General features: G+C 36.7%; 1 protein-coding gene across 1 annotated transcript in view; it reads left to right on the forward strand.

The window, feature by feature from the left end:
* The window catches only part of PCDH15 (protocadherin related 15), a 731,887-nt gene that overhangs the window by 643,019 nt on the left and 61,971 nt on the right, over nucleotides 1-26,897 (forward strand). The window contains exons 27-28 of the mRNA XM_045081472.1: nucleotides 17,780-17,995; nucleotides 24,925-25,013. Coding sequence (XP_044937407.1) covers nucleotides 17,780-17,995; nucleotides 24,925-25,013 — 305 coding nt within the window. The remainder of the gene's footprint in view (nucleotides 1-17,779; nucleotides 17,996-24,924; nucleotides 25,014-26,897) is intronic.

The raw sequence follows: 26,897 nt of genomic DNA on the forward strand, positions 1-26,897 counted from the left end.
TGTGTCATCAGAGTTCTTGTTTCTTTGTTGATTTCTGCTTAGATGATCTGTTTATTACCAAGAGTGGTGTGTTAAGATCCCCTACAATTAATGTATTCTTATCATTATGACTCTTTATTTTGATTAACAGTTGGCTTTTGTAGGTGTCTCCTCCCATACTGGGGGCTTAAATATTTACAATTGTTAGATCTTCTTGGTGGATAGACACTTTGAGAATGATGTAGTGCCCTTCTTTATCTCTGACTATAGTCTTTAGTTTAAAATCTAATTTATCTGGTATGAGAATCGCTACCCTAGCTTTCTTTTGAGGCCTGTTAGCATGAAAGATGTTTCTCCATCCCTTCACTTTCAGTCTAGATGTATCTTTTTAATTTTTTTTTAAGATATTATTTATTTACAGGGGCACCTGGGTGGCTCAGTTGGTTAAATGACTGCCTTCAGCTCAGGTCATGATCCTGGAGTCCCAGGATCGAGTCCCGAAGTAGGCTGCCTGTTAGGTAGGGAGTCTGCTACTCCCTCTGACCCTCCCCCTTCTCATGCTCTCTCTCTCAAATAAAGAAATAAAATCTTTTAAAAATTTAAAATAAACACATAAATAAAAAGATTTTATTTATTTATTTGACAGAGACACAGAGAGAGAGGGAACATAAGCAGGGGCAAAAGGAGAGGGAGAAGCAGGCTTCCTGCTGAGCAGGCAGGCTGATGTAGGGCTCAATCCCAGGAACCTGAGATCATGACCTGAGCTGAAGGCAAACACTTAACAACTGCGGCACCCAGGCGCCCCAGTCTGGATGTATCTTTAGGTTCCAAATGGGTCTCTTGTAAACATCATATGAACAGGTCCTGTCATTTTTATCCAGTCTGCAACCCTGAGTCATTTTATGGGAACATTAAGGCCATTCATTTTGACAGTGATTATTGAGAGATAACTTTTTATTGTTATCCTGTTGCCTGTGACGTCCTTTTTTCTATAGATTGTCTCTGTAACTTTCTGTTCTATGTCACTCTTGGGTTCTTTCTTCTTTAATAGAACCCCCCCCCTAATAATTCTTGTAGTGCCAGTTTGGTGACCACATAATTTTTTAAACCTTGCCAGTCTTGGAAGCTCTTTATCTCTCCATTCTGAATGTCAGCCTTGCTGGATAAAGTATTCTTGGCTGCATGTTCTTCTCATTTAGATGTCTTGCTAGCCCTTTCTGGCTTGCCAAGTTTCTGTAGAAAGGTCTGACATTATTCTGATGGTCCTCCCTCTGTACGTAAGGAATCTCATCCCCCAGCTGCCCTTAAGATACCATTTCTGAATTTATGACTCATGAATTTCACACCCATGTGCCTGGTGGTCTTTTTACTCTCGTTGACCTGGGGAGGGGTGGTAATCCTCTCTACCTCTTGGACACAAACACTTGTTTTATTCCCCAGATGAGGGAAATTTTCATCTAGGATTTATTCACCTATATCTTCTAGACCTCTCTCTTTCTCTACCCCCTCAGGGATCGCAATAATTCTGACACTGGAAAATTTCATGGTGTCGTTTATTTCCCTAATTCTGTTTTGTGGCTTCTAAGCTATTTGTTCCAGGTCTCCTCCTGATCATTCTTTTTCTACCAGTTTATCACTTATTCACTCTTCCGCCTTGGTTACCCTGGCTGTTAGAGTATTTAGATTAGATTGGATCTCATTGATGGCATTGACCTGACTTCTGCCAGGTCAGCTCTCACTTCTGCCCTTAGAGATTCTGTGTTGTCACTAATGGTCTTCTCCAACATATTATTTATGTCCATATCCAATAGTTCTGTGACAGAGGTCACAGTCTCTGAATTTTTCCTCTTTTGAGTGTTCCTCCTCCTGGTCATTTTGGTGAGAGGGGGTTGAGGGGATGTGTAGCTGAATATATCAACCACAGTTCAAGCAAGGTGCACCCTGGAAAGTTTCAGAGCAATCAGAAGCCACCATCAAATAGAAAAAAGAAAGAGATAAATGAAAGAAAAAACCGAGCTAAAATGAGCCCCTAAAGTGAGATTTATAAGGTACAAAAACAAAAACGAACAAACAAAAATACTGACAAAAGTAAAAGAAAAAAAAAGAAAAAGAAAATGAACCCCCAAAAGAAGATTTATATAGTACCAGAAAAAAAAAAAAAATAAACAGAAACACTGACAGAAGAATACGATGGGTGTGTGGTTATAAATCCTCGATGTGGGCGAGGAAGGTTATTTTGGTTCTTCCTGGGTGTATCATGATATCTTTGTTAAAGGACTCAACTTTCCAGAGATACAGGGAGATTAAAACTGGTTTATATATATGGGTAGTATTGAACAGGGGAAAAGGACTACTTTGAAGCTTATGTCTATATATACTTAAAAAAAAAAAAAGAAACAAAGGTATATGTATGAAAAAAGTTCAATTTTAAAAGTTACTATAGAATATGTTGTATTAAATACCTAGTTTGGGGCACCTGGGTGGCTCAGTAGGTTAAGCCTCTGCCTTTGGCTCAGGTCATGATCTCAGGGTCCTGGGATCAAGCCCAACATCAGGTCTCTGCTCAGCTAGGAGCCTGCTTCCCCCACTTTCTCTGCCTGCCTCTCTGCCTACTTGTTATACTCTCTCTGTCAGATAAATAAATAAAATCTTTAAAAAATATATATCTATTTGTAATGGTAGTTAGGTCAAAAAAAAAAAAAGAACAAGAATCGTGAAAACAAATTTTAAAAAAAGAAGAAAAGCTTTATCTATGAAATTTGGGGCAATACCGGGAGCTTAATATGTTGTTTTCATTGATGTTGGGGTTTCACCCTGTGGTGCTTGCCTCTTGTTTGTTTGGCTTGTCTTTTGGAGGAGGGGCCTGCCCTGTTGTTTTTCAGTCAGTCGATCTTGGGTTCAGTCATCCTGCCCTCTATCAAGGGGCTGGGTTCTGTGGAAATGGTTGTGGGGTTTTTTGTTTTGTTTTGTTTTTTTAAGATTCTTTTTTTATTTATTCAACAGACAGAGATCACAAGTAGGTGGAGTCAGGCAGAGAGAGAGGGGGAAGCAGGCTCCCCACTGAGCAGAGAGCCCAATGACCCTGAGATCATGACCTGAGCCAAAGGCAGAGGCTTAACTCACTGAGCCACCCAGGCACCTTGGAAACCAGTTTTTCAGGCTTTTGGACTCTGGAGGTTTTTGTTCTTTGGCGGCTTTTTGCAGCTTTTCTGAGGTTTAGCGGAAAGCAAACTGAACCCAGCCCTCCACCTCAGAGAGGAGCCTCAGTCTGCTCCCCACTGGGTGGTCCAGGACATACAGACTCCCCCTATGCAAATTCCTCTGAACAGTGCAATCTCCCACAGGCAGAGCACACCCACACCCACCCTCTCAGATATCACATCTTCCTTATCCATTTGTCTATCAACATATAGATGGGTGGTCAACAGATTCATGAAAAGATGCTAGACATCACTCATCATCAGGGAAATGCAAATCAAAACCACAATGAGATAACCAGCTCACACCAGGATGGCTAAAATAAAAAAGACAAGAAATGACAAGTGTTGGTGACAATGCAGAGAAAAAGCAACCCTCATGCACTATTGGTGGGAATGCAAACTGGTACAGCTATTCTGGAAAACATATGAAGGCCCCTTAAAAAATAAAAATAGAACTACACTTTTAAAAAAAAAGAATTATTAAAAATGAAAAATAGAACTACCCTAACAACTGGATATTTACACAAAGAAAACAAAAGCACTAATTCAAAAAAACACAGGCACATTTTGTTTATTGAAACATTATTTATAATAGCCAAGGTATAGAATCTAGTAACTATCTTTAGAGCCTTGATAATGCTGGTGTATCGTGGGCTGGTTTTACAACAATTTATAAATTTTGTCTATCCTTTAAAAATGTCTGTTTTTTAAATTGGTATTACTTGTTTATTATAATTTTTAAACCCTAGTCTTACTATTATAATATACATTTTGTTGAAATAAACAAAATTTTATATGACTAGTTGATGATTAATAATAATAGGTTATAAAGTCATAGAGATTTTATGATCCTGGTTACAGAATAAAAAAGATATGTATATATGTATATATAGTAAATATAAAAGGTCCTATGTAAACATGAATAATAGCTATAAATTGATACCATTATTGGTTTTATAATATTTCTCTGCCAATATTTATTTCCTGATGTTTCTGTAATAAGCAAGAAGTAGTCAAATAGTTTATATATCAGACACATTATAAAAAACGGTTGGCCACTTAGGTTGCTATAACTTTTCATCTTTATAAATAACACAGGGCAGGAATAGTTAGATGGAAATGATTTAGGAATTAATAAAGAATGATTTAGGTATCTTTTTAATGGGAAAAAAATAGTGATAAAAGTATGTAAGCAATTTCGCAAAAACGGATTCATAAATTATTACAGCCCCATCTGTGCCTCTCAAAATATAAAAATATTGGGGATGCCTGGATGGCTCAGTTGGTTAAGCCTCTGACTTTTCATCAGGTCACAATCCTGGGCTCCTGGGATCAAGCCCACATTGGGCTCCCTGCTTAGCAGGGAGTCTGCTTCTCCCTCTGCCTGCTGCTCCCCCTGCTTGTGCTCTCTCTCTCTGAGAAATAAATAAATAAAATTAAGAATAAATTAAAAATAAAATAGAAAAATAAAAATATTTCTAAAAATCAGCAATTGGCAATGCTAATATTTTATCATATTATCTTAAGACTGAATTGTAATGTTGGCCACTCCACTTTATAGCATATTGTTTTGGGGACAATTCTTTTGAGAATTTAATCCAACAAAAAATAATAGTAACAGGAATTTTAGTTTGTTACAGCTGTTTCTTCTTAGCTAACTTGTTAGGTGTACAACATAAAATACTGTTACAAAATGAAAAAATAAGCACATGTGTATATATGTATTTACACGTATATGTATATTGTATATATATGCATATATATAGAAAGAAGGAATGTTTCTAAAATACCTCCAATTTAAGTGAGGGACATTGCAGAGAGCAACTTTTTTTGTTGAATGTGTTGTGTGGTTTATATTAAAATGTTGCAATTCATATATATTCAAAGAGACACATTTTATTGTCCCGTGTGTAAATAGCACCATTACAATCTGTAAATACAGACTTCTTTATAATTAGTGTCACTTTAATGGTCCTTAAGGCTTTTCTTTTACTAATCATTAGTTCCCTCCTAGTACTTCATATTCAATATATTTTTGAAAGTTCTCCATTTATTTTCCAAAGTAAAAAGTTTATAAATTGAATTCTATTTTCCTTTGACATACTCTTTTAAAAAGTGGTGATAAAGGCTTGTCTTTTTGTAGTAAAGGTTTTTGTTTGTGCCTGTTGTTTTCTTCTGAGATGGGCAATCAAACATCATCAGAGAGAATGCAAAGAGGATTCAACATTTGGATTTAATTTGCAAATGTCCTGCTATCCAGTCCCCCTGATTTTCTCTTAAACTTAATAATTGAAGAATAAGTAGGCTTCTTATACATTATTCATATTCTAAACCTTTCTGCAGTAATGAAAATGCCATTATTTTTTCTTTTAACATTAACTCTGTTTTAAAATTATAAAAATACATATGAGGATGTTTACATGAAAAGATACATAAATCTTTGTATGAAGCAAGGTGGTCCAAATTATTCAACACATGAAGGATACCCTGTCTTAACTATTCTAGTGATGGGAACAAAAGTAAGCTTAAAAATATGTTTGTACTCAAGAGCATTTTTTTAAGTCATGTTATATATCCTAGTTTAAATTTTAATTCTCATTTTTAAGTAGATTTGAGTAATCAATCTGGAAACCAACAGACACAATATATATATAAGAATATGAAAATTAAGAAACAACTTCTATATGTAATGGAGACACATACATATTATAATATGCCAAGGTAAATGATATAGTAAAAAATACATAAGATACAGTACCAGGATCACACAGGTGGGAATAACATTGCACCTAGGGAAGTCAGGACTGCCTTCAAGAAACTAGTCATTTAAGCTGAGGGTTGACTGTGTTGCTCAATACTATTTATATTCTGTGTGCATGTGTGCATGTGCCCCCAAATACAGTCCAGGAGGGAACATCATCTGGCCTAGCACACAAGATACTTTTTAAATTAGAAGAAACTGTGTAAGCAAAGGATTGGAATCCTAAAACAACATAGATCATTCAGGAAAGATGCTAGGTAATGTGGTTTGGGGAGAATATAAGTAGAGTTAAATGTAGGTTAAGAAGTTGGAATGGAAAACTAGAATCAGAATGAATATTTCATGGACTTGTGTGAATGTCCCTCTGGCACTTGGGGGTTCTTGTTCGCTTTTAGCTGTTGCTGGAGTGAAAAATGAGACACAGAGCCTGCGTTGGGCAGCATCTGCTAGATAGATAGTCTCTGAGCTGAGGAGTATTACCCACGTCCAACATGGAAGGAAGGCTTGATGACAGACTGGAATTCGGGAGGCTGGTGTGGAGATGAGGGATGCTGAGATACTTGGCTCAGGTCCTGTGTAGGGGGGCATGGAGTGTGCGGGGCAGGGGAACTAGAGCCAGAGGGACAAGCGTGGTAGCCTGGAGAGGGACTAGAGTGGGGTGGGGGGAAGACTGAGAAGTATTTGGTTTGGATTGACTGGATTTAATGTAATTGAAGAAGAACACCGGGTAGAAATAATGAGTGTATCATTTAATTTGTTTTGGATGCTGACGGATTTTATTCATAAGAACAGAATTACTGCAAAGGCACAGATTTCTTAAACATTTCAATAATAAGTTAGTGTTCCCTAAAAATCCTGAACATTTTGGGATTCAGAAGCAACATTAAAGGCAGTTTTCCTCTCTCAAAAAGAAGGCTCAGATTTAGATGTTTTTGGTTCTTACGGCTTCTGTTGAAGGAAGTACAATTTCTTGCTTTTCTACATGTATTAAAAGATAGAGCTGATGTTTCAGAGTTCATTCCAAAGCATCATTGAGGGATATATGGTCAGTCATGATAGTAGCAATAGTGAGGAAAAGAACAAAGCAATTTTTTTTAGGTAATATTTATTTTCCAGAGAATTTACAAGGAAAGGAAAATAGCACTTAAAAAAATGTTGAGTTTATCACATAAATGTAAGTCTTTCCAATGTTTGAATCTCATGCCTTCCGTAATAAAACATATTTCAGTATATAACTGTAAAAATGATAAAAGGAAGAGTTTCCTCTTCTTTGGTTTCTTTCTTTAATTTTTCAAATGAGTATTATCTCATGATATTTGGCACCACTCTTTAAGAGTAAACCTTGCCAAATTCTAACTATAATAAAACAAAAGTAAAACTCCTGGAAAGGTCTTTGTAATTCAAACAGTGTTGCACTTGTCAGCATACCATTATTAAATCATCATTTCTGCAATAAACTGTATTTTACTCATTAGAATACCTCTGAATTAAGTTAGACTTTTACTTAACTATATAAACAGTGCGCATATTGAAATTCTGAATTGTTGGACTGTGATCACTTTTTTGACATCCTGGTAAATGAAACACTAAGCTTTCTTATTTATTTAAAATGTCTCTCCTCTTTTTTTTTTTTATAGGATTTCTTTTTCCTTTTGCATAGATCTTGAATAGCCTTTTAAATATACCAGTCTACCTGACATTTTCATTTTCTCATTCATATTTTATCATATGTTGGACAAATGTATTGTTTTTAAGTGCTTTAAAATGAAGGTTTCTTTGTAGTTCCTACAAATACAAGAGTCAAGTTTAAGAAGTTGAAGAGATCTACAGCAGATGTTCTTTTTGCCCCCTGCAAATACAGCTTGACATATCGACCTTAGTAGATGAAAATGTAGGATTTGAGTATTTTTACCTTGACATTATAAAAATACCTCCACCTATTTCAGGAAAAGTGAGCCTTTGGCGCTGTTAAATGTTAAAATGGGATCTAATTGAAAAGTTGAAGTTAAAAGTTAGCATTATTGGACTTTAATGGGCTTTGGAAGTTCTTAGGACATCGCTAATTATTCCACTAATATTTCTGTATTCATAGTATTCATTTAGGCAACAGAGGGGAACAGTTACTTAGGCTGCTACAAAATTAATGGGCTCACCTACACCCCTGTATGATAAAGGCAATTATTTGGTGATTTTCTCTTAATATTGGGCACCTGTGTGCATTAAGATTTCCAGATGAGGTCTTAGAAATGCATGAGTGGTTTCCCGTGTCTTAGCTTTCATTTAGAAATATAATTACAGCAGGTATAATTACAATATTCATTTCTGATTTTCATTCTTTTAAAACAACTCTAGACATAACTTCCCAGATTTTGCTCACTAACAGAAACTCCCTGAAGTCTACAAATCAAATCTTCAAGGGTTCCCTCTTCCAGATAATAATGACCACCCGGAGCCCAGGGTACATTTTTTATTTTAAAGAAGCTGATGAAAATAGTAAAGTGACATTGATTCTTTAGCAAATTTGATTCAGTTACAGTTTTCTTGATGAGCCAGTTTTCATTTTTAGGTGTTAGTTTAACCAAGTTTGTTTAGATGTTACCTTATTTCTACCTAAAAATGATGCAATTAAGTTGTAAATTTTACTTATTTTTCCCTTTTTTAGAATATCATTAGGAACTTCCCCCATTTTTAGGAAATATTCATAATAGTTTATTTATTTAAAAAAAAACTGCTTAGCTGTTTTGCTTTATTTACACCTAAGCTCATTAGTGAAATCTTTGGCAAATAATTTCCTTTCAAACACATTCCTAGTTTCACAGAGTGCATCAAGACTGACTTCTAAGATTGTTAGCTAATTTTAAAATACCAGTTCTTTCTTCACTTCTCCCCAAAATCCAGAAAGGTAAATTTCCATATGAAATTAAATATGTTCTACATTAAAATATAAATGAATGTTGACTTATGTTTCCAATCACTTTCTTCTTTTAGGGATGATATATTGTACATTGGAGTAGAGTATATTCTTTCCAGTGTGATTAACCTGGTCTTTTAAGTAGAAGATTGAATTACATATGTTCTAATTGAGGATATAATAGATTTTACCTTCTATCATTTTGTTTTGGCTTTCCCTTATCCTGTTTAGTTTTTCTCAGTTTTCTATATTTTTTCTCTCCTTTTTGTTTTCTTTTGGATGGATAATTTTTCCTTGCCCCATGCATGTATCCTTTGTGTATTTGTAAAGTTATGTACTCTACTTTATTTAATAAGGGTTACCTTAGAAACTTTAAAATACATGTACTTTAAAATACCAATATACCTTCCATCCTAAATATTATTTAGAATCTTAGGACATTTAAATTAAATCCCCCCATTGAATTTTATATATTATTTCTTTTGGATATTTTACTTTTTTTTTTTTTTTTTTTTGGCCACACACAACAAAACAATTATTGTATTATAGAGATATTCAGCCACCTAATCCTTTCTTTGCTTTTTCACATTTTCCTAAATCTTAGGTCTTCCCCTGGAATCACTCGCCCTTCACTTAAGGTACACAATTCAGAACTTTCCATGGCGCCTTTCTGTGTCACTCTCTGAGTGTGCTAAGACCTCCTATGACTCCCCTTTCTGTTGGGGGTGGGGTGTTGCATGTTCTGGGTAGATCACTTTGTATTTATTCTGTTGGTAAGTTATTGGGCTTCTTATATCTGTTGATAGCTGTCTTTATCAGTCCTTTATCTATCCTCTCTTCTTGACTCTTTGATTAGATGTTTCCTAAATTTGATGGCTCTCAATGCTTTGTCTCACACTTGCTTTTAGATTTTTGGTCTTTGTCGCTTTGTAGGGCATTCTGCATCACATTTTTCTGTCCCTGTCATTCAGTTCACTAATTCTCTCATCAGCGATGCCTAAGTTGCTTCATCTCTGGGTTTTTCATTTCAATTATTATTTCATCATTTCTAAAAGTTTCTTTTTATTTATATTCTATTCTCATTCTTTTTTCTTTAAGACTCTATTTACTGAAACATTGAACATCTTTGCTTTATTCTCTGTACCTTCTAATTCCATTTGTGGGTATGACTGCTTTTTTTTCAACAAGTTCTTATAACATTCTGTTGCTTGTTCATTTTGAGGATTATTTTTACTCTGTTTAGTTTTCTTGGAACTTAATTGTTAGAATTATTTGAGGTATAGGTTAGAGGGGACTGTTTTGAAAAAGCACCTACTTCTGTGAGGAAGCTAGGCTATTAGCAGTTAAAGATCACTTTTCTCAAATTCTCAGCTGTGGTTTTTCTGTTCATTCAGTAGAATTTAGGACCACTGGATTTACAAAGTCATAAATTCAAATTATTATGATTTCTCCTAGAACTGAGCAATTGATAGTGTGTGAATGAAGACTGCAGACTATGATGAGGGCTTGTGTTGGTTGGACTAATTCCCAAGGAAATTTTCCCCTCATTGCACTCAGCATTAAAGGTGAAGCCAGTGGTTTGGTTTGTAGTTCTAGGGTGGTGGTAGCAATGGTGGCTGGAAAGGAGAGATGAATTTCCCAACTGCTCTTAAAATGAGAAGTGAGTATTCTGGGAAGGGTAATCTTACTAGACTCATTTCCACAAGTGGGGCTTGGGTCTTGATTCCCATTCTCTGAGCCATTCACAACCTCATGGATAGACTCTTGAGTTTCACCTAGATCAGCAAAATGCCCTCTAAGTGGAGCTACCATCAGCATGAAGGTTTGTATTTCTGCCATCACTTGGTTTTTGGTTTGCATATTTATTATTTTCTCTCCATCTTCATGACTTGTCTTGGAGGAGTTCTTGGGATCTTTTTACGGCTCTTACTGTTATGTTCCCTGGAGTCCCAGTCCTGGTACTTAGTGTGACATATTGAATATAACAGTTTCAGTATAGGTTTCAGAGAAAGACCTCCCCACCTGTGCTATCAGCAATCTTTGTGAGGATGAGAAAGTGACTAATCTCTCTGTGTCTTCATTCCTTGACTTATAAAATTTAATAACAATAAAACGTATTCAGCAGGAAAGATGACCTGATGTACTGTGTGAGGCACCAGACTCTCTCCTTCATTATTCCCCAGTCCCCAGTTGACAGTTACGTTGGCTCTAGAGGAGAAAGTTCCAGGTATTGTGGAAGGACAAAGCAATGAGAGCAGTGTGACCACTGTGACATCCATGATGAGGATAGAAAGGGCATAGCTCCGAAGTAATGAGAACAGAGAGGGCATTTCAGAGAGGACTGAAAATTCCCTGGTACCAAAGAGATTTTCACTGAATAAGAAAGTGATGGGACCTTGCAGTCGGAAATGTATACATTAGAAGTTTACACTTCCAGAGATGGAGCGTTTCCTTAGAGGAAGTATCTCCGTAAGTCAGAAGATGAGCATGTGGTTATGGGATAAAATCGATGTGGTGAGGCAGGTCAAAGATCAATGGCAGTTTTCAGGCCTAAAAATTTGAATGTGGGTTGTTGATTGTGTCATCTCCGGGAACACTGAAATTCACAGAGGAGGAGAATGTCAAAATAGGAGAAGCTTCATTACATTCAGCAACAAGGGAGTATAGAGCATGTACTGCATATAAATGCATGGATTTCAGTTGGGGAAGAGGTTTTACAAGCTTGACTCAGATGGTCTGGTAGCAATAAAGAGAAGTGGAAAAGAAAACAGAAAGAGGAGAGCAAAGTACATGCATCTTGAAAAAACTGTTTAATGGATTATTTTAAGGAAATTAACAATTTGGGGCAGTTGGATGGCTCAGTGGGTGAAGCGTCTGCCTTTGGCTCAGGTCATCCTTGAATCCCAGGATCAAACCCCTCATTGGGTTCACTGCTCAGCGGGGATCCTGCTTCTCCCTCTCCTTTTGCTGCTCCCCTGCTTGTGCTCTCTCTCTCTGTCAAATAAATAAAATCTTAAAGAAAAAGGAAGTTACAATCTTTTGATAATGTGCCTGGAGTAATAAATTTAAATTAATTTTGTGTTTTAAATTGCATATTATTGGTAAATATCATTAGATGTAAAAATTAAAATTTTGGAATATTATGGTTATAAATTATAATAGTTATACTTGGCCATATTTCACATATGTATATATATTTTTTTCTTGAAAATAATGCTGTTGAGCAATATATTTTTTTTCATTTTACAAATAAGGAAAGCTGAAATTCTGAGTGATTACAAATATTTTTTGAATCATACCCAATTTTTGAGTATGTATCTAAAACATAACACAAAAAAATGAATTTAAAATTATTAAAAGTAGGAAGCAGTTACAGTACAGTCTGTGCTGAAACACTCACTTTTCACATCTGTAACCAGATTTAAAATTGTGTTCTTAATTTTGTTATCAGTATTTTTGGTGTATATTTAAATATATCATGTCTTTTAATTAATTTCATAAAGGAACATCTGGTTGTTCATAGTGCACAGTTCTAATGTTCATACCAGGCACTGATCAGTCACATCTTTTATACAGGTTTCTGTCTTAAATCATGTGTTTGCTGAAAATTGAATAGATTCAAAATTGAACTTGAAAATCTTTTAAGTTGCTTCTAAGTGTAGTGTCTATTGGCATGTTTATCATTCAGTGTTTGACTTGCTATATTCAGCTACCTGCACTTGGGAGAAGGAGGGTAGATTTGAAAGAATGTCAGTGATCCTGGTACCATCATCAGTGCCTGTTTTCTGAAATGAGATCTTTGAGATTCAAAGAGGATTAAGGCCATTCAAAGAAATAGAAATTCAGAGTGGAATCATTATTGAAAATGTACATATGATAGCAATTTTATATTTGGGGGAAAATATCCAGTAAACATGATTTATTTAAGACCCTGTATCTCATTTGTTACCCAGTGTACTATGAAAAATCCTTGGGAGGGGTTGGGTGGGGTTGGGGGGGGTCACACAAGGATTGCCTTTTGCCCTTAGCAAAGTATTAACATTAAGGCAGCTGAGTCCCTAGAGGAAGGTCGCTCTGCCTGTTTCAAGGACTTGTCAATGGACTCTAGGTAGTAAGGAAATTTAACAATTTTTCTTCTGCCTTTGTTTCTCACATCATTTCCTTCCAGATGGGGAAGAGGACCCCTGTTTGCCCCTAATGAAGGGTTTTATAAGTTTTGTTTGCTTGTTTGTTTTAATTAGCTAATCCTATAGGGAGGGTCTTACTCTTTAACTTTGGACTTTACTACTATGTTACAGTTCATTTTCTCATTGTCTTGGTGATGTGACTTTGGAAGGCAAGTGAGGTTCATTGGGGTGGGGTCTGGAGCCAATGGCTAAGTAAGAATGCTTGAGACGTCTTTGGTTCAAAATGGTGGTTTTATTGAAGGATGGGGACAGGATCTCTCGACAGAAAGAGCTGCATTGTAAGAGTAAGGAATGGCTGATTTATATACTTGGGAGCTGGGGGAGGTAAGGAAAAGGGAGGTTTTCCAAAGCCCATTCCTATACTAAAGAGGAGCTACAAAATACTGGAGGTCTTGCCATTGTCAAGTTAAGATTGTTTAATCCCTCTAGCAAGGCATTAACATAAAGATAGTTGGGCGCTTCCTGGAAGAATATTACACATTTCCCACCCTGGAGTGGTGGGGGTGGTGGGAGTTTGCAGGTGTCCCCATGCGCTTTGTTCTCAGCCAGTAGTCTGCTCCCTCATCATTGGGGTTGTGGAATTACCCACAAAGAATAATTTTAAGAATGTCCAGCCTTTGTGGCTTTTACTGCCAGAGGGAGTGGGATCTGGTAATCTTCCATGAGTTGGATCTTCTGATTCTTTTTACCACCTGCCTTTTTTTTTTTTTTTTAAACATATGACCTGACTTTAGGTTAAGGGTCAGCCTAAAGCCAAAATGGCTTTAGTTCAGTCAACCTGTTTCTCAAACCTTCCTTCCCTCCTGCCTAGGTGTGCTTTAAAATGCACCTTAACCTGTTAAGATTATATAAAATATGGCTACCTTGTGGTTCTCTTAATTTAGTAAGTTAGGGATGTTAGAAAGTAAAATTCCTTGTTTATTGAAATCTGAAGTTCATCAGTAAGAACTGTGCAAAGAAACATAAATATACCAAGCAGTCACGGTGATTTTATTACAACTGTCATTCTTCTCTAAATGTGATTGTGTTGTGGTACAGGGGTTTATTTTAAAATACAAAAGTTTGTTTGAGACAGACAAATACCAAATGATTTCACTCAGATGTAGAACCTAAAAAAAAAAAAAAAAAAAAAACACACACACACGCAAAAAGCGGAATGAGACCTATAAATACAGAAAACAAACTGATGATTTCCAGAGGGGCCCCAGGTGAGGAGGTGGGGCAGATGTGTGAAGGGTAGTGGGGGCCAGAGGTTCTAGTTAGGGAATGAAGAAGTCATGGGGATAAGGAGTGATACTGCAGTGGAACTATATGGTGAAAGATGGTCCGTACACTTGTACAGAGCATATCACGATGTACAGAGATACTGAATCACTATGTTGTATGCTTGAAACTAACATAACATTGTGTATCAACTATACTCAACTATACTCAAATTATAAAAATTTAAAAACTTTTTGAAAAAGACAGGCCTGGTGGTACCTGTGTGGCTCAGTCAGTTAAGCATCTCTCTGCCTTTGGCTCAGGTCATGATCCTAAGGTCCTGGGATCAAGTCAAATGTGGGCTTCCTACTCACTGGGGAGTCTGCATCTCCCTCTGCTCTCCCTCTCCTTCTGCCCCTCCCCCTGATTTTGATCTTTTTCTCTCTGTCAAACAATTAGATAAAATCTTAAAAAAAAAAAAAAGAAAAAGAAAAAAGGAAGAAAATCACAGGCCAGAATGTTGGTTGTAAATACTTGGGAGTGGGGAGAGGGGATGATGTGTCCAGTTGGACTTAGATCCTAGAATTGGAATGACCAGAATTCAAATCCTGAAGCATAGAGAGAGCTAAGTCTCAGGTTCTTTGCAGGTAAAATACAGAATAAGAGTAAGTGTCTCATGGTATTATAGGATAGATGAAATAAAATGATTTAAAATGCCTATAAAATTTTAAAAATACAAAGATTTAGAATCCCATAACACATAATTGAGTAAAAGAATTCAGACAGAAAAGAGAAGATATGGTCTGATCCCATCAACATAAAGTTTAAAAATAGGCATTACTAGGAATGCCTGGGTGACTCAGTTAAGCGTCTGCCTTTGGCTCAGGTCATGATCCCAGTCTTGCATTGACTGGGCTCCATGCTCAGTGAGGAGGCCTGCTTCTCCCTTTCCTTCTGCCCCTCCATTTGCTTGTGTTCTCTCTCTCTCTGTCTCTGACAAATAAAGTCTTTAAAGTAAAGTGCCTGTGTGGCTTAGTGGGTTAAATCCTCTGCTTTCAGCTCAGGTCATGATCCCAGGGTCCTGGGATCGAGCCCCAAATCGGGCTCTCTGCTCAGCAGGGAACCTGCTTCCCTCTCTCTCTCTCTCTGCCTGTCTCCCTGCCTGCTTATGATTTCTGTCTGTCAAATAAATAAATAAAATCTTTAAAAAAATAAAGTAAAAGTAGGCATAACCAGTTTATTTATTTAGAAATGAATGCAGTGGTTTCCTGGGGAGAGGCTATGGCTGAAAGACATAGAGGACATCCTGGGATGTTGGTAATGCTTTATTTCTTGATGCAGGGCCACATGGATGTGGATAGTCTGAAAAATTTAACTGAGCTGTATACTCAAGATTTGTCCATTTTTGTGCACATTTCTTATACCTCACTATTATTTCATTAACAGTAAAAAAAAAATTATTTCAGTAGAAACACCCATGCTAATTGTAAGTTAAAGGACGATATATTCAGCCAAATCATTGACCCCCTTTGGCATTAGTCTCAAATTTCCTCCTAGTATGTGAAAGAAATGTCTTTGATTACTTGATTCAACTCTGATTTTAATTTTAGTTGGAAATGTGCTTTTTTTTAATGCTGTCCTTTATTAAATGAATAAAAACCCTGAGTTCAAAGTGTAAAAGGAAACACTTTGATAACTATTTTTTCTTTGTTCTTCTTCTCCTTTTAGTGATAATGTGATCTAATGTTGAAATCTAATTACTGTCCCTCTAATATCAAAATCTAATTATTATCCCTCTAATGCCAAAACTGAGCTCTGCCATTCTGTGAAACATACAGACCATCTATGGAGATGAGCTAGTAGCTAGAGCTCATCCTCGTCTAAAGCTGAGATTTTTGACTTCTTAGAAAATTCCAGAAATGTTTTATCCCAAAGTGAAATATCTATTTTTTTACTTTAAATTACCTTGTTTACCAGGTGGTTAGAGTTATCCTGAAATGTTTTCCATGGTTAGGCATGTATATAGAATTTGAAGCTGGAGAGTAGAGCTCATGGCAAAGCTTAATATACATTTTCTGTCATTTACTATTATCATTATTTATATCCCAACTTTACCACTTAAAATGTAGCCGTTGGCTATTGAAATTTAGTTAGAATTCAGATTTTAATTACTGACTCCCCTCATTTCGAGTTCTGAGTAGCTGTATTGGCTAGTAGCTTCTGTGTTGGACAGAACACAGAGCATTTCCTTTATCCCAGAAAGTTCAGTTGGATGGCACTAATTTATGTGATTGGAATAATACATTTCTTAGAGTTTTTATTAAAGAAGATGATGTTTTATAGAATCCTTAGCATTATAATGGGAAATCAGAAATGCTTGATATGGCATGCCTAGGGGGCTCAGTCAGTGTAGTGTCTACCTATGGCTCAGGCTCAGGTCATGATCTCGGAGTCCAGGAATCAAGTCTGGAGTCGGGATCCCTCCTCAGGGGGGAGTCTGCCTCTCCCTCTGCCCCTCACATCACTCATGTTCTCTTTCTCTCTAAAATAAATAAATAAAATCTTTAAAAAAATGCTTAATTCATGATATTTAATAATATCTTTGGTGAAAATAAGAATAACCAAACAATGAAAATAATATCAAACTTTCCTATCTAGTATCATGAATAAGGTGTATGTAATCTTGTATAAATTCACTGAGACTCTCATATCCATCATTTCTCTTCCAAATATTCCACTATGAAATAAATCTCAGACTGGCATTCTGAAAAGTCTCTGATGTTGAAGCCATGGAGACAGACTAATAAATTATACTCATAGCTTCATTTAAAAAACAAAAAGAGCAACAAAAATGAAAACCCCACCACCAACAACATTCTAAACAAATATTGCCCTTTTTAAATTCTAAATTTTAAGAAACCTTAACATGTAGACTATAAGTACTTACAACTGGGAAAAAATCTGGTTAATTAGGATATAGAATGAATAAAAAGGAGCCTGGATTAGTATTCTAACCTTCTGTAATTATGACATGGCATTAACTAATTAGGATATACAGCTATAGATTTATTGCTTAAAAGCTCTGAACTTTTACTATCACTTGAGATCTTTCAGTGGATTATTTTATGTTTCTCCTTCCAGAAATAGGTTAGATCAAAATGACTATCACATGCTATGCCTCTTACACAAGACAATAGCTAGGTAAACAATCAGTCCCATCCTTAAACCAATTTGGATCACAGCTCAGAGTTGAACCCATCAGACATGCCAGTCAAAACACTTAATTCACCAGGTTGGACTCTGTTATAACAGAGTCTGTGTCCTTTGTATTCACAGTTGGGTAGTTATTATTCTAATAACCACTCATCCCTATGGACACAAAGCCTGTTAAACTATAGAACGGTATCCAGAACAAGAGACTTTGAGGAGGGTTGTATTGTGTTCTTACAAAAGATCATCAGTCTTACAAAAGCAATGAGCCCTTGAATACTGGTGTTTTTTTACTGCTTATTTATACCCTGTGTTGTTTCCCTCCTAGGCTACGGACAAAGATACTGGCAATTACAGCGCCATGGCATACCGACTCATCATTCCACCCATTAAAGAGGGAAAAGAAGGATTTGTGGTGGAAACTTATACAGGGCTCATCAAAAGTGCTATGCTCTTTCACAACATGAGAAGGTCCTACTTCAAGTTCCAAGTCATCGCAACTGATAACTATGGGCAGGGACTGAGCGGCAAAGCAGATGTCCTGGTAAGTAGATAGACCTCCAGATTAGGGGAAGCGCATGCACCTGCCAGTCTGCAGTTGATGTCTCTGACTCATGGAACTTTTACATTTATTCAAAATAGGTTTTCTAGAATATAAATGTGATCAATTTTCCTCCAGGTTGCTAGTAGCCACAGTTTAGGATATAAAAGGTATAGCTTTAAGGCTGTATATTTTTTTGACATTGGGAAATACATCCCAATATGTTTTCCTGTATGACTGTGACAGCAATTCCACAAGTGCTGGATTTCCATTTGGTCTGTAGATCGCATTTTTAGTATAGAATTGGCTGGATCTACTTAAAATTTTAAAATGCTTCACTGCTTTGTGCTGTAGAAATTAAAATGAAATTTTTTATTATTGTTTAATTTCCTTTTAGACCTTTTGTAATTAAGAAAACAAAAGGAAATGCTTTGGTGCAAATTTATGTTCCAATAGATATAGTTTCCTTCTTTTCCTAAGATCCCCAGTGATGGCATCAATGATCCTTGACTCAGTTATATTTGGCTTCAGCCATGAATACCACTTTTCTCTTCTCTTTCTTTGTCTCTACCACATCTCCATGGTAGAGTGTTCCCAAGGGCAGTTTGATCTTACTGTTTATTCAAGATACTCAACACCAAAGCTTCTGTCCTATGGGATTTCTGCCAACTTGGAAGTATGGCTTGTTGGGTCCTTGATTAATCTAGTAAACATGAAAAGTTACAATTATTACTGGAAATGCTTGTCACAGGAATACAGAATACAGTATATTTTTTCTTCTGCTGCTTCCATCTTGTTAGATCTTCATCTTCACAGCTCCCCTCCATTAGTTCTCTGAACAAGTTTAACCTTCTCATATATGTAGACATCACAGATCCCCTGTTTTTCTTCTAAATCATGAAGGCCAACTTTCATGACTGTGGTGGGCAGAGCAAAGCTGCACTAGAATAAACAAAGGCCATTCTGAGCCAGGAAGCCTTTGACAGAGAAGTTTTCAAAGTTGACGTAGGTTTTTAATAGAGTTAAGATCTGTAAACCCAATGTACACAGTGTTGTCATTACCCTTCCTGTTGTTTCATGGCCGCACAATGAGGTGCTGTCAGAATAGACAGGATAAGTAAAATACTGCAATAATGGGGGCACTTGGGTGGTTCAGTGGGTACAGCGTCCGCCTTCAGCTCAGGTCATGATCCCAGGGTCTTGGGATCGAGTCCCGCGTTGGGTTCCCTGCTCATGCTTGCTCACACTGTCAAATAAATAAATAAATAAGATAAAATAAATACTGCAATAACATAAGTAAGATGTAACTGTATAGATTATCTGTGTACTATGTACATGAGAAATGCGAAGTTTATGGGTTTCTTATTTGGACTCTAAACTATTGTGTGGAAATTTGAAAGTATACCTTTAAAATTACCCAAAATACATTTAGGAAGAGTTGTTTCAAAGTAATCATAATGTGATATATTTATGAACCATATATATGTGGAAAACTTACCAGCAAAACAATTTTTTTATGGTGAGATCAGATATCCTTTTAGTCAAGAGAAGGGAGATGTGGGGAGAAATAAGAGAGATTCTTTCAGAGAAGTTAAGTCATTACAGAAGACGACCTTCTGTACTCAGAAGGCCTCCAGTGACCTCAATTCTGCTATTCTTCATCTAACTCATTCAGACCCGGTAACATTGGCCAATTTGCGGTTTTCCAAACAGCCAGACCCATCCTCGCTTTAGAGGAGGGCAACGCCGCTGTCTAAAATGTTCTTCCCCAAATGTGTTCCTGACTAGCTCCCTCATCTCTTCCAAATATTTGCAAGGATGTATTTCACGGTGAAGCCTACCCCGACAGCCTCATTTAGCAATGCAGCCCTACTGTGTCAGTTCACACCTCTTTACTGTTTGCTCTTTACAATGGACTTACCATACTTATGTTCATATTTCCCCGCAAAAACTCCATGAAGAGAGTTCTTTTGTTTGTTTTTTATTATTTTATTCCATGATGTATCTCAAATGCCCAGAATAATTCCTGATGTGGCGTGGGCACTTAGTGGCTGTTCAATGGATGAATGGGTTCTCTATTACGGTATACGTTAGCAGCTCTCAAAGTGCGGTCCATGGAACACTAAGGATCCCTTAAATCATTCCCTTAAATCAGTTCAGTAAGTTCAGAATTTCTTTTGGTGAGAATGTTAGGACATTGTTTGATGTTTTAGGATATTATATTTGCACCAGCTTTGATTGTATCCTTCAGAGTCATACACACACACACACACACAGAGAAAAGCCTGAAAGAGTGCCCTTACTCATAAGTAGTAAAACTTACTAGTTTTAACAAATCTCTACTCTTGACTAAACACCTTTTCAATATTTTCTGTAATGAAATGGGAAGTATGTGGAAAGCATTTCTTCTATAAAAGAAGTATAATGGTAGTCTCAAGGAAAAGCTCTATGCAAGCTGAATTTACTGTGTGTGTGTTTTTTTAAGGAATACTTTTATTTGGAAAAAATAATGAGATAAAATGTGGTGTCTCAAACTTGAATATTTGCTAGACATTTAAACAGAAATGAACAAAGTGAGACAGCCAATTTAAGGAAAACAACTGACAGTATTTGCTGCTAATGATAACAACTAACAGCACAAATGAGATTATTGGAAACTTGTATTCACTCACCACTGTGATCTTGACAGCTTCCTATTAACATAAAGACCATGAGATCAGTGGTCATATTAAAGAATGTGATTTTTTTTCTTGATATTGTGCTATATAATGTGTCAGTATTTGAAAAATCTGCATCATTCAGTGAACCGGTATTTTCCAAATGACCAATGCATGAAGTTAAAACATCTCTGTGGGTCAAGAGCCATTCTGAGTGCAAGACAGAGAAATGGGTTTTAACATAACTAAACCAATATTCAATTTCACCTCAAAACTAATCTTCGACTACCACTTGAGTTTGGGAATGGTATCAAAGACTATACAAAGCTATCTGAAAAAGATAATTAAACTGCTTCTTCCTTTTTAAGAGAAGTGAGATTGCACCAGAGGCCGGTCAGGACAGACAGTGGCTAGTGGCCAGTCGACACAAGACACGGTGAAGCTCTTTAGAGCTTTGCTGCGCAGAGTGTGAGTTATTTGTCCCATGTGATCACCGGGCACTTGCCTTTGTGACGCTGTCACACTGAGATGTATTATAAGCATAAAATGCACTCTGAGTTTCATTGACTTGGTATAAAAAAGTAAAAAATGCCTCCTTAATAAGTTGTTTGGTATTCAGTATGTGTGAGAATGATGCTCTATTAATATATTAGGTTAAGTGTATTATTAGATGGCTTTCATTATTTTTTTATCCTCTGGTACCCTATAGTGAATACCAGAGCACTTGAAATGACATATCAGGCATGTATGTGTGGCTTATGTTGTTATTTTTTTCTTTTTTTTCTTTTCTTTTTTTTTACTGGGCAGCACTGTCTACACTGTTTGGGAATGAATGGGAGGGCAGAAGAAAGGAAAACTGAGCAATTTATGAAGAAGGATTAAAAGGACTTAGAAATAATAGGATATATCAACTAGGAAGCTCTGGTTTTAGAATATTGTGCTTCACAAATATTACTTTTCCTTCTTTAGACTGCTGCTCATAATTTTCATCCATTACAGAGATTGATCCCACAGTGATAGAACTACGTTTTTAAAAAGTCTTTATAAGCATACTTGTTATAGTTGGTATAATAAACTGACATGTGTATTTCCAGAATTATTTGCATAAAGACTGTACCAGAAAAGTAACAAATAAAATCTAGGAATCTTAAGCATTTAAATACCCTTATTATAGATAATAGATAAAGTCAAGATTCAGGGAATTAGCATTCCTTTGAAAGATCAAAATTTAAACTATATTAGCTTATTTTCTTGGCCAGCATAGTGAAAGATGTATGTGTTCTCTATAAATCATGATTATACTTCAAGGAGATTTAAAACTTCTAAAGTAACTACTTATAGGTCAGTCTGAGACAAATACTTCTGAGTTACATGCAATCTGAATTTTGTTACTTTATCAGAATTGCAACTACATTGTTTTTTATCTTAATACAAAAGTATGTCTTCAGAAGTTAAGATCAAAAAATCTTTTTGATAAATTGTAAGCTTAATATGTATATATTTTGAGGCAAGTTAAACCTTTTTTAAGATTTTGTTTATTTACTGGACAGAGAGAGCATAAGCAGGAGAGAGGCAGACTCCAAACAATGGGCTCAGTACCAGGACCCTGGGGTAATGACCTGAGCCAAAGGCAGATGTTTAACCGATTGAACTATTCATGCGCTCCTGAAGGATCTTAAATCTTAATTCATTTTGTTAGTTCAGTCAGAATTTAGCCCCAAAACTCATCAGCAAATTCAAAATTCCCTTGAGTAAGTACTTTATCCTTCTGAATAAAAAGAAAGTACCAGCTGTCCTTAAAAGACAAATGGTAGAGTTATTACTATCGTCAAGGCCAAATTTTGCTCCCAGATTGAGTCCCCAGCACATGAATTGATTTCTTTCCAAAAGATTACTTATAAATGAGCTTCTGAAACTTTAAAACGTAATTATACAAAAGGAAATCCTACCACTTCCCTGCACCCACATAAAACTAACATTCTAGTTTTTTGTTGCCCTCCAATTACTAAGAATCTAGCACTCCTACGTAATGGAGCCCTGGGTGTTTGTCATGGTAGGCTGACTTTTTTAACCCTAAACTCCAAAACATTTCAGGGTCTTAACCTAACACATTGTATGTTTCTCTCACAGGACACAACAAGAGTGTACATGGCTGGGTGGTATTCCTGATGGCATTCCAGAAAATGGAGATTTAGGGACTGGAACTCTTTCCACCTTGTGTCTTTGACTTTCATTAGGGTTTCTTTTTTTTTTTTTTTTAAGGATTTTATTTATTTATTTGACAGACAGAGATCACAAGCAGGCAGAGAGGCAGGCAGAGAAAGAGGAGGAAGCAGGCTCCCTGCTGAGCAGAGAGCCCAATGTGGGCTTAACCCACTGAGCCACCCAGGCGCCCCATCATTAGGGTTTCTTTATTCAGACTGAGACCAGGAAAGAAAGAGAACCCATAAAAACGTTATACAAAAAGTATGTTAATCCGGGCACCTGGGTGGCTCAGTGGGTTAAAGCCTCTGCCTTCAGCTCAGGTCATGATCCCAGGGTCCTGGGATCGAGCACTACATCGGGCTCTCTGCTCAACAGGGAGCCTGCTTCCTCCTCTCTCTCTGCCTGCCTCTCTGCCTGCTTGTGATCTCTGTCAAATAAATAAATAAAATCGTTTAAAAAAAAAAAAAGTGTGTTAATCCCCTTTTCTAATGAAGTCCATTTTTGTTTGTTTCTTTTGTTTTGCTTTGTTTTTTCGGTAAAGCCACAATCAGGATCCATGTACACATTTGTGGGAAATTTGGACATAGGGTCCCAGATGCCAATAATGAGTTAGAGGTACAGGACTGGAACTGCTGGTGTTTGCTCCAAGGTGGTATTCAGACAGATCCCTGGCTTAATTTAGTCTGTACACATAAATTATGAGACTCGCACATGGTTTGAAAGATTTCTATTTATTTGAAATATTTTGTATAATATTTTGGATTTCTTCTCTTGAAAAATAGCCAGGTCCAGCAAATCTGGACCTTTTCTCCTACATGGCAATATTCATTAGGGATGAAAAGGCTCATTGTTATTTTTCTTTTTTAAAAAGTGAAATGGGGATCCCTGGGTGGCTCAGTCAAGCATCCAACTGTTGATTTCCACTCAGGTCATGATCTCAGGATCATGGGATGGAGCCCTGCATCTGACTCTAGGCTCAGTGTGGAGGTTACTTAAGATTCTCCCCTCCTCCTCTGCCCCTCCCCCTGCTCATCTGCTCTCTCTCATTCTAAAAAAATAAATAAATCTTTAAATAAGTAAATAAAAAGTGGAATGATAGTAATAACTACCTGATATGGTCATATTTATAATTAAATGAGTGAAAACCTATGGAGTATTGAGGGGAAAAAAGTAAATGGTAGTTTACACATGCTGAATAAATACTATGTTTTTCATTTTTTAAGTAAGATCATAAAAGGAATTCCATAAATGTTAGTGAATAGAATTGATTTGTAAACAGCTGCTAAACTAGCTTATTTTAGTCCCACATATAAATGTGTATCTATCTCTTTATTCACACAAACATAGAATTGGCTGAAGCTAACATGAAGACTATGTGTGATGATCCCATAGAGTGAATTATTCAAACTAGTCATATCTCAGCTTCCTAGTCACACTGGATAGGTGATCTCTTGAGGTTTGTAAAACTTGGGTTTTCCATTATCCTGAGCGCCCTTCAGTAACCCAATTAGAAAAATAAATGCATCTTCTTTCATGCCTTAGAAAATAACCAACAAAACAAACACACAAATCAACCACACTAGAAGTCTAAGTAAGTTAGACTTACTTCTTTTTTTAAATTTTTTAAAGATTTTATTTATTTATTTGAGAGAGAATGAGAGGGAGAAGGAGACTCCCTGCTGAGCAGGGAACCTGATGCAGATCCAATCCCAGGACTCCAGGATCACGACCTGAGCTGAAAGCAGTTGCTTAACCAACTGAACCACCCAGGCACCCAAGTTAGACTTATTCTACCATGAGAGATTCTGGACCCTAGGAAATAAACTTAGGGTTACAGAAGGGAGGTGGGTAGAGGGGTGGGGTAACCCGGTGATCGGTATTAAGGAGGGCATGTGATGTGATGAGCACTGGGTGTTATATGCAACTGATGAATCATTGACCACTACATAAAAAACTAATGATGAACTATACTGTAGCTAACTGAACATAATTTAAAAAAAAGAAAAAGAAAAGAAAAAGAAAAAGAAATGCTGCTGAGTTCTGAACAGGCTCTGGCTTTACTTCCTGCAGGTTTCCGTGGTCAATCAGCTGGACATGCAGGTCATCGTTTCCAATGTGCCCCCGACTCTGGTAGAAAAGAAGATAGAAGATCTTACAGAGTAATGGATTTTGCTTACTTATATATTGATTTGCATTTGGCTATAATTTGATTGGATTAGGTCCTTCAAATTTTTAGAGTGTTCTGATGAAAGATATATTACAATATGTCATTTTAATAATTCAGGTTACCCTTTTCCTGAAACCACTTCATCTAACACAAGGGAAGCTGGTGAGCGTGCCTTCGAGTAGGTATGGAAATGAGATTGAGAAGATCTTACTCAGAATGCTTTAACCTCAGAATGCTGCATACAAGTAAATCCTAATATTCATTATTAGAGCATATATATCTTGATTTTATGGCCCCAAATTATTCAGAAAGCTCATTATCTCAGCAATCCAGCTGGTGCAGGGAATGCTATTTCTCATAGTGATGTATCGAGATGGCTCAAGCTTACACTTTCAAAAATCATGAAGACTAACTTTCACCAATACATATTTTGAAGTATTCTAGAATGTATGTCACATTGTGGCACGCCACTGCTGACTCAAAGTTGTGCCTATTTATGAAGCTCTCATTTTCTAATATTCTGAATGCTATCGAGAATTATTAAGATGCCTTTCTAGTTCACTCTGCACGACAAACCTAGCCTGACGTCATTTCCTAATTTTCACAGAGGCACATTCTTGTTATTCCTTGTCTTCACTTGAGTTCAAGCAGACAGATGTCAGCTATCACTGCTGCTTTCTAACAAAGTATCTTTCACTTCCATGCTGCCTGAAGAAGCATCAGCTATCAACAGCTAAACTTTCTGTAATTATGTGTCAAATACAATAGGAAAAGCACTGATGAAATCATGAGTGCTTCTCCTAATGAAAACATATGTGCTCTATAACAATTATTCCTTGACCTCTCACAAACTTAACCTTTGTGTGTCATGTGCAATGTCCTATGGAGAAAGTGATTCTCAATGTGTATGCTTGGAATATCAATCAGGCAGTATCTGGTTTACTTCTTCGAGGGATGTTTACACATATTTAGTCTTCGTCAGAAAAATAGCTGATTGTACCTGCAAAAATCTAGACTCATCCCTGTCTCTTAGCTGCATAATGTTATCTATGGAAGCAAACCTTCTCTGATTATACCACCCAGAAAATGGTAGAACCATCTTCAGCCGGTAGCTCTTCATCCTGCTCTATTTTTTCTTCACAGCATTATCTAATATTTTCATTGCATGTCAGCTCCCCACTGAAGTATAAGCTCCTTGAGGCTAGGAGACCTGTCTTCCATTGCTACAATTCCAGACATATTGTGGGCACTCAATGCATTTTACTGAATGAAAATTTTACACAAGCAAAATCATGATTCCCCTTTCTCATATGGAGGCAAAATTGAGGGAAACCAGAAAAAAATGACCAGAAAGAAGTATAATTTCATAGAAGTTTATATTTTTTTCTTCTTAAGTGGAAATGAAGCTCTCAATGAGAAAAAACAGGCATCAAGTCTTGAGAGAAATGTATTCCTGTGGAAGGACCTTTGAGTTCTGACATTAGCTTAGAAACCAGAGGGGGAGCAAATCACGTCAGCCTCCCCAGACTGCCTCCCCATTTCTAGTCATCTGTTCACAGAAACTAATAAAGCCAATATCATGGGGTTGCTGTCGAAAACTAAAAAAATGTCAGCCAGGACAATGGGAATTGTGACTCTTCTAGGAGTAACAGAAATTCTAAGAAATGAGGTTAGTGACCCAGTCTGGAGGGTAAAGACAGAGACCCCAGTTTTTCCATTCTTTCCAAAGAGGGTAGTTGAGTTTGGAGTTCAGATGATGAATTCAAACAGACAAGTTTGAATCTTATTGTAGCTGTGTGTGACCTCCAGGCAAGCGATTTCACACCTAGGGCCACACCTCTTCCTCGTGAAAATTGGAACAAGAGTGCCAATCCTG

This window comes from Mustela putorius, unplaced genomic scaffold (genome assembly GCF_011764305.1).
Source record: "Mustela putorius furo isolate JIRA1106 unplaced genomic scaffold, ASM1176430v1.1 tig00000577_pilon_pilon_pilon, whole genome shotgun sequence".
NCBI classification, from domain to species: Eukaryota; Metazoa; Chordata; class Mammalia; order Carnivora; family Mustelidae; genus Mustela; species Mustela putorius.